Source organism: Oncorhynchus mykiss, chromosome 5, assembly GCF_057628025.1.
Source record: "Oncorhynchus mykiss isolate SJ-2025 chromosome 5, ASM5762802v1, whole genome shotgun sequence".
Taxonomy (NCBI): Eukaryota; Metazoa; Chordata; class Actinopteri; order Salmoniformes; family Salmonidae; genus Oncorhynchus; species Oncorhynchus mykiss.
Genome location: NC_143026.1, coordinates 78,781,411 through 78,796,777, shown reverse-complemented (window position 1 = coordinate 78,796,777; position 15,367 = coordinate 78,781,411). Strand labels below are relative to the sequence as shown.

Below are 15,367 nucleotides of genomic sequence, written 5' to 3'. Positions count from 1 at the left end.
TTGCATATAACTTGTTTTCATGCTGTCACTACCAGAGAAAAATACATGCTGTCGCTACCTCACGTTCAGACCAAGGTGAAGTCATGTTGTCAAGTCATTGAATAACAATCTACCCTGTTCTCTCTCTCAGACATCTTGTATGTGTTGGACACTCCAACCGTGGTTGGGATCGCCTTCGCTGCATTTGTGATCGGTGCCCTGTTGACCGGAGCCCTGTGGTTCATCTACTCTCATACAGGTACATCTCTGACCTGTCCCTTTACCTGAGACACAGGAAAGTCTCATACAGTTACATCCCCACTTGTATACTACTTAGAATGTATGCTCAATGCATTGCTTCATTCCAAGTGGTATGATAGTATGGACATTGGAACATTCATTAGTGGCATGCTTGTTTGGAATGTAGACGCTCATTGGAACTTAAACATCTGGGTACTGTCCCTTTATCTGCTGCTGCATATGAGGTCCTACCTGTTGGGTAAGACTCAAGACTCTGTTGGGTAAGACTCATGTAAGACTGAAGGTTTCATCTTGATGGTAACCTCTCTGCACTGACAAGTGATTCTAAAGAATGTCTTAACTACACAGTGCCAGAATGCTGTTTTATAATCAGAAAACATCCTATCGCTGAAAGAGGCGAGTTAACAATAACCAGGGCCGTAGCTACATATGAGGACAACGAGGTCATATCGTCTGCAATTTTTTGAAATAGATGTGTGTGTGTGTATATATATATATATACTAGCGTTCAAAAGTTTGGGGTCACTTAGAAATGTCCTTGTTTTTGAAAGAAAAGCAAATTTTTTGTCCATTAAAATAACATCAAATTGATCAGAAATACAATGTAGACATTGTTAATGTAGTTGGAAATTGACAATTTTTTTTAATGGAATATCTACATAGGTGTTCAGAGACCAATTATCAGCAACCATCAGTTCTGTGTTCCAATGGCACGTTGTGTTAGCTAATCCAAGTTTATAATTTTAAAAGGCTAATTGATCATTAGAAAACCCTTTTGCAATTATGTTAGCACAGATGGAAACTGTTCTGATTAAAGAAGCAATAAAACTGGCCTTTAGACTAGTTGAGTATCTGGAGCATCAGCATTTGTTGGTTCGATTACAGGCTCAAAATGTCCAGAAAAAGTACTTTTTTCTGAAACTCGTCCTTCTATTTTTGTTCTGAGAAATGAAGGCTATTCCATGCAAGAAATTGCCAAGAAACTGAAGATCTCGTACAATGCTGTGTCCTACTCCCTTCACAGAACAGTGCAAACTCGGTCTAACCAGAATAGAAAGAGGAGTGGGAGGCCGCGGTGCACTACTGAGCAAGAGGACAAGTACATTAGAGTGTCTAGTTTGAGAAACAGATGCCTCACAAGTCCTCAACTGGCAGCTTCATTAAATAGTACCCACAAAACACCAGTCTCAACGTCAACAGTGAAGAGGAGACTCCGGGATGCTGGCCTTCTAGGCAGAGTTGCAAATAAAAAGCCATATCTTAGACTGGCCAATAAAAATAAAAGATTAAGATGGGCAAAAGAACACAGACACTGGACAGTGGAATTCTGCCTTTGATGGACTGTCGTTTCTCTTTGCTTATTTGAGCTGTTCTTGCCATAATATGGACTTGGTCTTTTACCCAATAGGGCTATCTTCTGTTTACCACCCTTACCTTGTCACCACAACTGATTGGCTCAAACGCACTAAGAAGGAAATCAATTCCACAAATTAACTTAACAAGGCACACCTGTTAATTGAAATGCATTCCAGGAGACTACCTCCTGAAGCTGGTTGAGAGAATGACAAGAGTGGGCAAAGCTGTCATCAATGAAAAGGGTGGCTACTTTGAAGAATTTCAAATATGAAACTAATTTTGATTGGTTTAACACTTTTTTGGTTACAACATGATTTCATATGTGTTATTTCTCAATTTTGATGTTTTCACTGTTATTCTACAATGTAGAAAATAGTAAAAAAATAAAGAAAATCCCTGGAATGAGTAGGTGTGTCCATACTTTTGACTGGTAAGGCATGTCAAAATGTGTATAATTGCAGGAAATTAGCTGTAAAACTGCAATCACCAAAAAGGTTCTGTAAAGTTAACGTAGTTTTAACTTTTGTTAATAACATACATTTTCTGCTAACAGAGCCCTCTGTACAGATTAAATTATAGTTTTTAATTGCGGTGCTAAGTTAATGGGAGTTAATGTGTAGCGGCTAATTGTATAGCTAATAGGCTATGTTTTAGTAGATCAACTGAGGTGAATGAACCTACAGCAACCAATGTGATAATGGCTAAGGTAATTTTGCTTGTTTATTCTGTTATCCAAATAGCATTTTAGAGTTTTTACATTTTATAGAAATACAGTAAATGAGCTTTAACTTTCTTTAGATTTATTGTATCCCCCAACCCGACTAAAACTCAGACCCTGGCTACAGCCCTGGCAATAACATATTGACTCCTCTACTTTAAATATATCCTGTTTGTCAGCTTAAGCGGCTCTTCTCTTTCCTGCCTTTGAATGGGTCTCGGGTCCTGCGGGTTGTTGTATTCTCAGACACAATGGCCTCAGCTCGGACATAGAGAGGGGGCTGGCTGGAATTCCCCCTGTCCATTTTGTGGGGCACTCGCCGTTTGGCTCACAGGAAGAGAGACACAATCTGTCCATTAGATGCCATGTCAAGACTTTCCACACCAGCATCCCCAGGCTGGTAACCCCTGACCTTTGGGAGGAAGCGTGGAGGTCACTGACGTCTGGAGAGGACCTCTAACAGCACATACTGAAGAACAGAACAGGCCTGTCTGTGTTCTGCCTGGCTGCTATGCTGTTGAGTTGACCCCCTGTCATCGATCCTTCATGTGTCCTCAGAGAAAACCATGAAATCCTTCATAAACAAGATCAGGGTGTTCTAAGCGTGATCATTGCCCTAAGGTTTGGAGGACCACAGCACAGATAGCACCAAAGGCCTGTCTGTGTTCTGCCTGTTTTGCCACTGGCTGTCTTATCTGGTTACTACACTGTTGGCCCCCCTCTTCATCGATCTGATGTGTTCTCAGTGAAACACTGTGAAATCTTTCATTTACAGCATGAGGGGGTTCTAATAAAGTTGATCTAATCTAGGTAATGTAATTACTAAAATGTGTGTCACATAACTTAGAAGCAGTAGGGCGTCAAATTTCAACCTCACTGAAAGTGCAGCAAACTCCACTAATGTGCATTTCAGTTAACCAGTCCAAATACATCATTTTTACTTTTATCTTTATCCCTCTGTTTATACTGGCACCCCTTTAAAACGTCCTTTTATGAGTTTCCTAGAGAGACCCGCCATTATAAACACAATCCTTTATATTCCCCTATGGCCCAAAATATTGTTGAGGTCAAGAGTTGAACTTCTTTAGGGAAACAGGTGTAAAGAATGTAGTTATGAAAAGATTAGGAGAGTTAAGCCCTTTTAGAAGTTGTGATAAAAAACACTGCAGGAATGTGGTTCTAATATTGATGTTCCTCTGTTGGAGCATAATAGCCCGAGAGGCCTAGGCTTGTGTCCCAAATAGCTCCCTATTCCCTATATAGTGCACTACTTTTGATGAGGGCTCCCGAGTGGTGCAGTGGTCTAAGGCACTGCATCTCAGTGCAAAAGGATTCACTGCAGTTCCTGGTTTGATACCAGGCTGCATCATTTCCGGCCATGATTGGGAGTCGCATAGTGCGGCGCCCAGCGTCGTCTGGGTTTGGCCGGTGTAGGCCATCATTGTAAATAAAAAAAATTCTTAACTGACTTGTCTAGTTAAATAAAGGTTAAAATAAAATACAATTTTTAAAAATGAGGCCCATAGGGCTCTGGTCAAAAGCAGTGCACTAAATAGGGAGTAGGGTATTATTTGGGATGCATACCTATTCTATTCTGATGTAGTCTTGGAAACTATTGACTTGTAACACCAACATATCCCTACATGGAAACATAGACAAGAATACCCCAAGAATTTATATTTTCGCAAAAACAACTTAAAATATCCACAGCTGAATAATTTTAAAACCAGTGAATGATGAAACATGTCACTTATTCCCTCAGGAGGCGAAGGACAATGTTAGAGGTTTGTTCACATTAAAAGCCAAAACCATACTTACCCCACACTCATCTACACTCACTCACTCACAAAACAAGCCCATAAAGTTTGCTCCTTGGTCTGTGTGGTCTTGGCCAAATCCTAAAAAGAAACTCCAAGATGGCTGAAGCATCCACCTGATGGCTCAAAACTGAACCATTCAATAGACTAGACATGAGTACACATTCTAATCAGGTACCAGTGTGCAATATGGTTTCCCCTATCAGGCTCTGCAGATAGGACAGCTAGCTCATACTTTGATATTCCCCATGACTGGTATAGAAGGTCACAATTAAAACCGGTAGGGTACTCTGAAGTATTATTTATCATTACCTTGTGTTTGCAGCCACAGGGAAGTGACATTTATTTAATAAAAATAACATATATTTTAATGTAACTGGAAACAGATATCAGGAAGTTATTTATTAAAGCTATGTCTTCAGTCCGGTAATGTCCTATGTATACAGGACGTGATAAATACTATCCCTAGTATCCCTCTATTTTACAATATGCCACATTAGGAATGTGGTCTGCGTCCAGAATGGCACACAATTCCCTATATAGTGCACTACTTTTGACCAGAGCTCTATGGGCCCTGGTGAAAAGTAATGCACTAAATATGGAATATGGTGCTATTTTGGGACACAGCTTTGGAGGAAGGATGCTATTATGGAAGATTGGCTGTGATCTCGCTGCCTGCATTGTGATAGCTCACACCAGGGGTTAAAGGGGGTTGCCACTGGAGACAAGGAGTGGGAGTTACCTGGGAGCTGGAACAGGGTCAATACACTGTTGCTTCACTTCAATGACATGTGATGTCACCATTCACAAAGTTTCTCATTCAGGCCAGATGGTTTACAACAACATTAAATTAAATTATATAGCCCATTTGTGTCTGGCCGGCCAGACCTAGCTATCTGGCAGACCTGGCCTGCAGGCCTGACCTACAGCACCTATCTGGCCGTCAGGCCTGACCTACAGTACCTATCTGGCCGGTTTTCCGGATCTATCATGAGATTTATAGATTTGTTTGGTCAAACTTGCTGACAGTATGGTGGAAAGCCAAGTATGCTTTTTGGGGCGAATTCTAACTTCTATTTACGTCAAAATTTCACTTGGTCTCCCATAGATTTAAATGCATGATTAAATTCAATTTAGGATTTTGCCCCTTAGATTCCTACCAGGAGGTAAACTGACTTTGTTATTGAAGTTTTTTTAGAGATAGAGAATGAACACAAAGGAGAGTTAAAGTGAGCCGGGGCCTTTTGTGTTTGACAACCCATGCAGTGTTCTGTGAGTATATGGACTGTGTTTAGCTTGAGCTCTTTGACAGCGCTGCTCTGGCAAACATTAGAGCAGAGAGAGAGACGAGGGGCCTGAAAGAGGGAACCAGAAAGGGCTGTGGGCCCAGAGCCGCGCAACACACACACGAAAGTAAATGACACTAATACACAAACACAGAACCACTCCAGAAACCAACAGAGATCAATATGGTAGGCATTGTCTTCGTCCCAAATGGCACCGTATTCCCTATATAGTGTACGACTTTTCACCAAAGCCTGTACGGCTCTGGTCAAAAGTAGTGCAGTATATAGGAAATATGGTGCCATTTGGGACACAGTCACAGACCCCGTTTTTCCAGTCTCTCTCTACGTATATTCCTCTATGGTCCTCACTCAGCTATGCAGGAGCTCAGATTGCCAACAAACAACATATGGAGTGCATTTTGATACCAGAAGCACAGTGTGCCAGATATGTAAAACAAACACAGGGATTTTTTCCGATGCCTTCAGTTCTCTGTCAGACAAGCTTTCCAAACAAATTGAAGCATTTTTATTTGCCCCCTAACTTTCTGTCTCCAGCTCTGGAGCCCAGGAATCTACAAAATGGAATGCTCATTTAAACACAGAACAATAAACAAGTCAGTGGTTTGAGGTCCAAGCAAAAGGCCTCTGCCTTTAAAGCTATGCGAATTGCTTGCAGATAACAGAAAGTGAAGAGTTGGATTGAGAAACCTCAGTTCAGGTCTTTCCATTTGAGACACTGTGCTTGACCAGGTGTTTTGATTGGCTGACTCAAAGGAGTTGAGTCCTTGTGTGTTAAGCGACTGTTACATTCACTTAACAAATGGCAGTGAAGTGGTGGTCTTCACATGGGACAAGCAGCAGCACTTGGAGAACTGACGATTTGAATTTATACATCAGTCTGTTACCAGATTGAGCCATTGGCCTCTAGATAATAAGGCCAAGGCAGTGGTGCAAAAGCGTATCTAAAATCATATTATTGTGTTGTATTTCATCAAACCTTATCTCTCTGTCTTTTTCATTCTCTCCCCTCGCTCGCTCTCTCCCCCTCCCTCACTCACTTCTGTATTTTTTCTTCTCGCCCTCTCCTGTGTGTCTCTCCCCCTCTCTCTGTCTGCCTTTCTCTCTCCCTCCCCCTTTCTCCCCCACCCCTCTCCTTCTCTCTCACTTCCCTCCCTCTCCCCCTCACCTCCCTATCCAGGTGATACAGCTGGACAACAGCAGCCCCTGAAGCCCCAACCCCCACCCTCAGAGAACAGCAGTGCGGCCCACAGTATTGGCAGCACACAAAGCACGCCCTGTTCAAGCAGCAGTACAGCATAGCCCAGAGGCCAGGCCAAGGCCATTGGACTGGAGCCCGACGGGGAGCACCCTACCCCCCTGCAGGGCTACAGGAAGGGCTACACAGGTCACAGAGAACTGGGTTTGTTGACACTTGTTTCCCCTCTGGATGAAAGGAATTATTTTGGGTTGCTTTGTGAAAACAAAGAAGAAGGATGATTTACTAAAGAAGAAAATAAGAATAAAATGATTGTTTTTTTAAAGGATTTTGTAAGATACTAAAAAACAATAAGACCCGTTAATGTCCCTGGTTAATTCAATTTATTTCAACACAAGTCATTAAGGCTGTGTGACAGAACTGCTGTACTACAAGGACTGGTCTGAGAGCAAAACAGTACTAGGGTTGTTCCACCAATTCAGTGCCTTTTGAGAAGTGTAACCTGGTCCAAAAATAGTTGATTTCACCTCATTTTAACATTCTGTCATAAAGAGCACATGTTCAACATCATAAAACACACATTTTGTAATCTCAGGAGGTTAAATTTAAAAAATGACTATAGTAAATGCCAAATAAAGTAACAGGATTGACAAAACACCAAAAATATCCAAAAAGAGTAGAACCAGCTAACCTGCTTTTCACTGTGATTTACTTATTAGATGTTCAATGTTTCTTTTGAAAAAAATATTTTAAAAGGAATAGTTTTACTACGAGAGTTGAGTTCACGTAACAGGGTTGACCATAAAATGAGGGACAGACGTACAGTACCAGTCAAAAGTGTGGACACACCTACTCATTCAAGGGTTTTTCTTTATTTTTTATTATTTTCTACATTGTAGAATACTAGTGAATACATCAAAACTATGAAATAACACTCATGGAATCATGCAGTAACCAAAAAAGTGTTAAACAAATAAAAATGTATTTTATATTTGAGATTCTTCAAAGTAGCCATTCTTTACCTTGATGGCGGTTTTGCAGTTTTTGGCATTATTTCAACCAGCTTCGATTAACAGGTGTGCCTTGTTAAAAGTTCATTTGTGGAATTTCTTTCCTTCTTAATGTGTTTGAGCCAATCAGATGTGTTGTGACAAGGTACAGAAGGTAAGGGTGGTATACAGAAGATAGCCCTATTTGGTAAAAGACCAAGTCCATATTATGGCAAGAACAGTTCAGAAAAGCAAAGAGAAACAGCAGTCCATCATTACTTTAAGACATAAAGGTCAGTCAATGCAGAAAATCTCAAGAACTTTGAAAGTTCCTTCAGGTGCAGTTGCAAAAACCATCAAGCGCTATGATGCAACTGTCTCTCATGAGGACCGCCAAAGGAAAGGAAGACCCAGAGTTACCTCTGCTGCAGAGGATTAGTTCATTAGAGTTACCAGCCTCAGAAATTGCAGCCCAAATAAATGCTTCACAGAGTTCAAGTAACAGACACATCTCAACATCAACTGTTCAGAGGAGACTGAGTGAATTAGGCATTCATGGTCAAATTGCTACAAAGAAACCACTACTAAAGGATACCAATAATAATAAGATACTTTTTTGGGCCAAGAAACTCGAGCAATGGACATTAGACTGGTGGAAATTGGGATGAGTCCCATTTTTTAAATTTTTGGTCCCAATCGCTGTGTCTTTGTGAGACGCAGAGTAGGTGAACGGATGATCTCCACTTGTGTAGTTCCCACCGTGAAGCATGGAGGAGGAGGTGTGATGGTGTGAGGGTGCTTTACTGGTGACACTGTCAGTGATTTATATAGAATTGAAGGCACACTTAACCAGCATGGCTACCACAGCATTCTGCAGCGATACTCCATTCCATCTGGTTTGCGCTTAGTGGGACTATCATTGACCCAACATACCTCCAGGCTGCGTGAGGGCTAATTGACCAAGAAAGAGATTGATGGAGTGCTGCATGAGATGACCTGGCCTCCACAATCATATGACCTCAACCCAATTGAGATGGTTTGGGATGAGTTGGACCAAAGTTTTTAACACTTTTTTGGTTACAACATAATTCCATATGTGTTATTTCTCAGTTTTGATGTCCACTATTTTTCTACAATGTAGAAAATAGTCAAAATAAAGAAAAACCATTGAATGAGTAGGTGTGTCCAAACTTTTGACTGGTACTGTATATGAATCATTAATCACCTGAAATATATAATAATCTATAGAAATGAGTTTATCAAAGCAATAAAATAACTAGGGCTTTACAATGATGGTGAAAACTTAGAGAAATGTTGGGGTTAAGTGAGTTAAAATCTTCCTAGAAGTGACACAGAATTAACGGAGGGACATGTCAAAATGCTAATCTTTATTTATTTTATTCAAACTAAAAAGCTGATTTATTGAATTCTGCATGTGGTCTATATTAAAGGGCAGTTTATTAAATATAACAGGCTTTTAAAATTCTATATTGGTGTACAATTTCTACTTAAAATATCAAAGGGATGCAAATGGCACTCATTTCGTGGAACGACCCTCTAATACCCAGAACGGCAACAAGGCCTCACATCTATAGAGCACTAGAACTCTAGCTACGGGCAAAAAAATAACTGTTAGTGAAATACCAGCCTTTTTATTTATTTTTATATAAATGCTGCTTTTTTTCGGCAACCACATCAGATAATTTTCTTTGGACCTTAAATGGCCTAGTTTAGGCTGTAAACAAGTTAGTGTACACCAATAGCAATGGAGACAGTAAAGCTGCCTGTCTGCAAACAACATCTGTGAGTGTTAGCAGGACTAGTGAAATGAACAACATGACTGTCAACAGAACTGCCTGTTACCTCTTATCCACATTATATGTACACTGAAAAAAAAATATGAACGCAACATGCAACAATTTCAAAGATTTTACTGAGTTACAGTTCATTTAAGAAAATCAGTCGATTGAAATAAATGCATTAGGCAGTAGTAGTCTATGGATTTCACATGACTGGGAAAACAGATACCTTAAAAAAAGTATCTGGTGAGACCACCATTTGCAAGGCGACGCATCTCCTCGCATAGAGTTTATCAGCCTGTTGATTGTGGCCTGTGAAATGTTGTCCCACTCCTGTGCTGTGCGAAGTTGCTGGATATGGGCAGGAACTGAAACACGCTGTCGTACACGTTGATCCAGAGCATCCCAAACATGTTCAGTGGGTGAGATGTCTGGTGAATATGCATGGAAGAACTGGGACATTTTCAGCTTCCAGGATTTTTGTACAGATCCTTGCGACATGGGGCCGTGCATCATCATGCTGCAACATGAGGTGATGGGGACGGATAGATCGCACGACAGTGGGCCTCAGGATCTCATCACGCAATCTCTGTGCATTCTGTGCATAATCCGTGAAGAGCACATGCCTCAAGCATGCCAGTGGCCATTGAAGATGAGCATTTGCCCACTGATGTCAGTTACGACGCCGAAGTGCAGTCAGATCAAGACCCTGGTGAGGATGATGAGCACGCAAATGAGCTTACCTCAGACAGCTTCTGACAGTTTGTGCCAAAATTCTTTGTTGTGCAAATCCACAGTTTCATCAGCTGTCCGAGTGGCTGGTCTCAGACAATCCCGCAGGTGAAGAAGTCTGATGTGGAGGTCATGGGTTGGCGTAGTTACATGTGGTCTGCGGCTGTGAGGCCGGTTGGGCTTATTGCCAAATTCTCTAACGAGGCGGCTTATGGTAGAGAAATGAACATTAAATGATCTGGCAACGGCTCTGGTGGACATTCATGCAGTGAGCATGCCAATTGCACGCTCCCTTAAAACTTGACACATCTGTGGCATTGTGTTGTGTGATAAAACTGCCCATTTTAGAGTGGCCTTTTATTGCCCCCAGCACAAGGTGCACCTATGTAATGATCATGCTGTTTAATCAGCTTCTTGATATACCACACCTGTCAGGTGGATGGATTATCATGGCAAAGGAGAAATGCTCACTAACAGGTAAACAATATGCAAAAAAAATGTAGACAAATAAGCTTTTTGTGCGTATGGACATTTCTGGGATCTTTTATTTCAGTTCATGAAACATTGGACCTTCACTTTACATGTTGCATTTATATTTTTGTTCAGTATAGAGATGCTACCTCCTATCCTAATGCTATTTACAGTAGATAGGAGATGGTCAAATCAACCAGTTGAATCGGAGAGCAAAACCAGACAGTAAAGCATCCCATCATGTGCTATTAATCACTTGGAATGTGAAGTGACCTAATAACCAAGCAGAGGTGTAAATAGATAGATAGCTAGATGCCAAGACAAATGTGAAAGACAAAAGTAATGCAAACAATCACTTGATGATAACCCTGTTTGTAAGCCAGCTAGTTTAGCATGCTATCGGTTATAGTAGGACTTTGGCAACTCGTCCGTCTAAACGTACTGTTGTTACAAAATTGTTAATTAAGTATCAATGGTGTTTCTGTTGATATTGAGTGATGTATGCTTTGTAATCCTTAGTCTCACGTTTGATTGGTGTTACACAGCTTGGCATTAGGCATTATGGGTTCTCTTGTACTATATACAAATAGTATTGTAAAGCTATGTATATTTTTGTGAATATTGTAAATAATCTAAAATGTTATAAGGCGAAAGTCAAAATAGAATGTGCAAGGTTGGTGCTTTAGAAGCATTCTAAATATAATGTTGTTAAATAAGACATTGTTAAGTGGCTACGTTTGGCCAGTATTCCCAAATATATTATACTGTTTGTATCCACTGTGAGGTAACTAAAATGCTACATGTTGCAGTGTTGGATCATAAATATGCAGTATTGTTAAAAGTGAACTTGGGGCACAGTAATTGGGCATTACATTTAAAACACAAAACAATGTGTCTTTCTATCTGGGTCTGACACCACTAGAACTTCAGCTGTTTGTATTCTGATTGTACATAATAATATTGTACACAATTTCATACCAAAATGTGTATCTTTTGTGAACCTGATATGGTTGAGATTGTGTTATGAAAATATAAGCCAAAATAGTCATTGGCTTATTATGGCTTATTATCAGTAGATCTGACCCAGATGATAAAGTTTCAAATGTATTTTCTATATGTAATAAATATATTGCCAATCTTACTCACCAGAGCTTTTGCATCAAAATGAAATAGTTAAAGGCCCAGTGCTGTCAAAAACATGATTGTCCTGTGTTTTATATATATCTCCACACTATGAGTTTGGAACAATACTGTGAAATTGTGAAAATTATGATAATGTCCTTTTAGTGTAAGAACTGTTTGAAAAGACCGCCTGAAATTTCAGCCTGTTTTGTTGGGATGGAGTTTTGTCCTGCCTGGTGACATCACCAGGCAGTAAATTAGTTAATAGACCAAAAGGAAACAGTTCCAAACATCTCAGCCAATAACAGCTTGTTTTCAGTTTTCCCCTCTCAACTCAGACCACTCCCAGACAGTCAAAATTATTGGTAGAGAAATTGCTCTTTGCTAAGAAGCTATTTTTGTTTCTTTTTGGCCATTTTACGTTAAGACAATCACAGTAAGGTACTTAACTGTTACCCAGAAATGATTGGATATTGAGACAAAAGCATCTGCATTGGACCTTAAACATTGCCATATACTGGCTCCATCCTGGAATCTTAATGGTGTACTTGTTCTGACAAACATTCTACTACTTATTAATGAACTCATCCTGATTATTTGTGATCTCAAGTAAAACATGTATTGTTTCTCTCTGTGTATATAGACGTATGGGCACTTAGATGTATATAATGCATGTTAGCAATGAGTACATTGATTGTGAGGGACAAACAACTGTGTTGAGTTGTATTGTGTTGCTTCAGTTGTAATATCATGTGCCATGGAAAGCTAATGCAAAGCCAAAAGAGTCTCACCGTCATAGAATCCATGAATGTTCTTTGGTGTGTCTTTACTTTTTGTGTTTGGGGGGTTTGAATAGAAGTACATGTTTTTTTAATAGGAGAAAGGGGATGTTTTTTGGAAGGAAAATATGTTTGGAAGAGAAATAGAAAACCCAATACACTAGGAAAATTGGCATTAGACCCTACTTATGTATAATGTATTTTAAGTGTTGCTTGCTGCAGATCCTGATAGAGAAGGTATGTTATCTCAAAGCTTTGAGTCTTAGTTGAATGTTAACATGTATATATGTCTCCACAGAGGTAAACAGAGTATAAATATATAGTTGTGTATAAAAAAAAATATATATTTTAAAGTATTTACCTAGAGCCAATCTATTGTTGACTCTTTGAGTACTGTGAATTTTTTGTTTTGTGTTCTTTCTATTTGTTTTGTAAATATGCATATATTACTTTATGTATTTCTGTTTCTATAAATGATGTAAAAATATTAGCAAGTTTTCTTCATATGTGATGTTTTAATTAAAGAAAAATCTCTCACTTAGTGTTGAAGTTGGTTCAATTGACTACCTTAAAATGATACCATTTTTATTGAATTTTTCCTATGTAAACATAGAGACAATTAGATATCATATAGCTTTACAAAAGTAATATATTGCATACCCATATCTTAAAAAGACATACAATTGTGACATCATTGATAACATACAGTGACTTCGGAAACTATTCAGACCTCTTGACTTTTTCCACATTTTGTTATTTTAGAACCTTGTGGACTAAATATTTTTTCCCCCACATCAATCTACACACAATACCCCATGATGACAAAGCAAAAACATTTATAAATAAATAATTTAAATATCACATTTACATAAGTATTCAGACACTTTACTCAGTACTTTCTTGAAGCAACTTTGGCAGTGATTACAGCCTTGAATCTTCTTGGGTATGATGCTACAAGCTTGGTACACCTGTATTTTGGGAGTTTCCCATTATTCTCTGCAGATCCTCTCAAGATGGGGAGCGTTGCTGCACAGCTATTTCCAGGTCTCTCCAAAGATTTTCGATTGGGTTCAAGTCCGGGCTCTAGCTGGGCCACTCAATGACATTCAGAGACTTGTCCCAAAGCCACTCCTGCATTGTCTGGCTGTTTGCTTAGGGTCATTGTCCTATTGGAAGGCAAGCCTTTGCCCCAGTCTGAGGTCCTGAGCGCTCTGTAGCAGGTTTTCATTAAGGATCTCTCTGTACTTTGCTCCATTCATCTTTCCCTCGATCCTGACTAGTCTCCCAGTCCCTGCTGCTGAAAAACATCCCCACAGAATGATGATGCCACCACCATGGTGCCAGGTTTCCTCCAGACGTGACCTTTGGCATTCAGGCTAAAATAGTTCAATCTTGGTTTCATCAGACCATAGAATTTTGTTTCTTATGGTCTGAGTCCTTTAGGTGCCTTTTGGCAAACTCCCAGCGGGCTGCCATGTGCCTTTTAGTGACGAGTGGCTTCCATCTGGCCACTCTACAATAAAGTCCTGATTGGTGGAGGGCTGCAGAGATGGTCATCCTTCTGGAAGGTTCTCCCATCTCCACAGAGAAACTCTGGTGCTCTGTCAAAGTGACCATCGGGTTCTTGGTCACCTCCCTGACCAAGGCCCTTCTCCCCCGATTGCTCAGTTTGGCTGGTCGGCCAGCTCTAGGAAGGGTCTTGATGGTTCCAAACTTCTTCCATTTAAGATTGATGGAGGCCACTGTTTTCTTGGGGACCTTCAATGCTGCAGAAATGTTTTGGTACCCTTCCCCAGATTTCTGCCTTGACACAATCCTCTCTTGGAGCTCTACGGACAATTCCTTCGACCTCATGGCTTGGTTTTTGCACTGTCAACGGTGGGACCTTATATAGACAGGTGAGCCTTTCCAAATCATGTCCAGTCAATTGAATTTACCACAGGTGGACTCCAATCAAGTTGTAGAAACATCTCAACCATGATCAATGGAAACAGGACGCACCTGAGCTCAATTTCGAGTTTCACAGCAAAGGGTCTGAATAATTATGTAGATAAGGTATGTCTGTTTTTGTTTTTTTATTGATTATTTAATCGATTTTACAATAAGGCTGTAACATATCAAAATGTGAAAAAAGGAAGGGGTCTGAATACTATACGAAAGCACTGTAAGTAAGCAAGACTGAATTATTATTAACACAATGGAATGGTAGTACAACATAGTACTTCATTGTATTTTACATGAATCAAAATAAAGGTTTTACTGTATTGTCTGTTCCTCTCACATTTTCAGATGTCATATTACAGTTTTAGTTGTATTCATACTCTCTGAACGCTGTTCTTATTCCATGTCTTGTTCTGTGATGGTGCCAGACAAATGTTTCCTTTTTTGTTTGAGGTATATGGTGAGTTTTCTCTGAAAGGTTGCTTTCTCTAGTGCAATGGTTCCCAAACTTTTTATACCCGTTCAAACATTCAACTTCCAGTTAGGTACCCCCTCTAGCACCAGGGTCAGCGCACTCTCAAATGTTATTTTTTTGCCATCATTGTAAGTCTTCCACACACACACTGTATGATACATTTATTAAACATAAGAATGAGTGTGAGTTTTTGTCACAACCTGGGTCGTGGGAAGTGACAAAGAGTTCTTATAGGTCCAGGGCATAAATAATGATATAATAATAATCTATATTTATGCTTTTTATTTAGCCATCTTACATATAAAACCTTATTTGTTCATCAACAATGGTGAATAACTCACCACAGGTTAATGAGAAGGGTGTGCTTGAAAGGATGCACATAACTCTGCAATGTTGGGTTGTATTGGAGAGAGTCTCAGTCTTAAA

At 39.8% G+C, this 15,367-nt stretch overlaps 1 protein-coding gene across 2 annotated transcripts in view; it reads left to right on the top strand.

Moving 5' to 3' along the window:
* Positions 1–13,064, top strand: part of LOC110524600 (transforming growth factor beta receptor type 3) — a 134,551-nt gene extending 121,487 nt beyond the window's left edge. For both annotated transcript variants that reach the window (XM_021604412.3, XM_021604413.3), the window contains exons 16-17: positions 131–238; positions 6,616–13,064. In XM_021604412.3, coding sequence (XP_021460087.3) covers positions 131–238; positions 6,616–6,737 — 230 coding nt within the window. In that variant the 3' untranslated portion in view covers positions 6,738–13,064. The remainder of the gene's footprint in view (positions 1–130; positions 239–6,615) is intronic.
* The last annotated feature ends 2,303 nt before the right edge of the window (positions 13,065–15,367 follow it).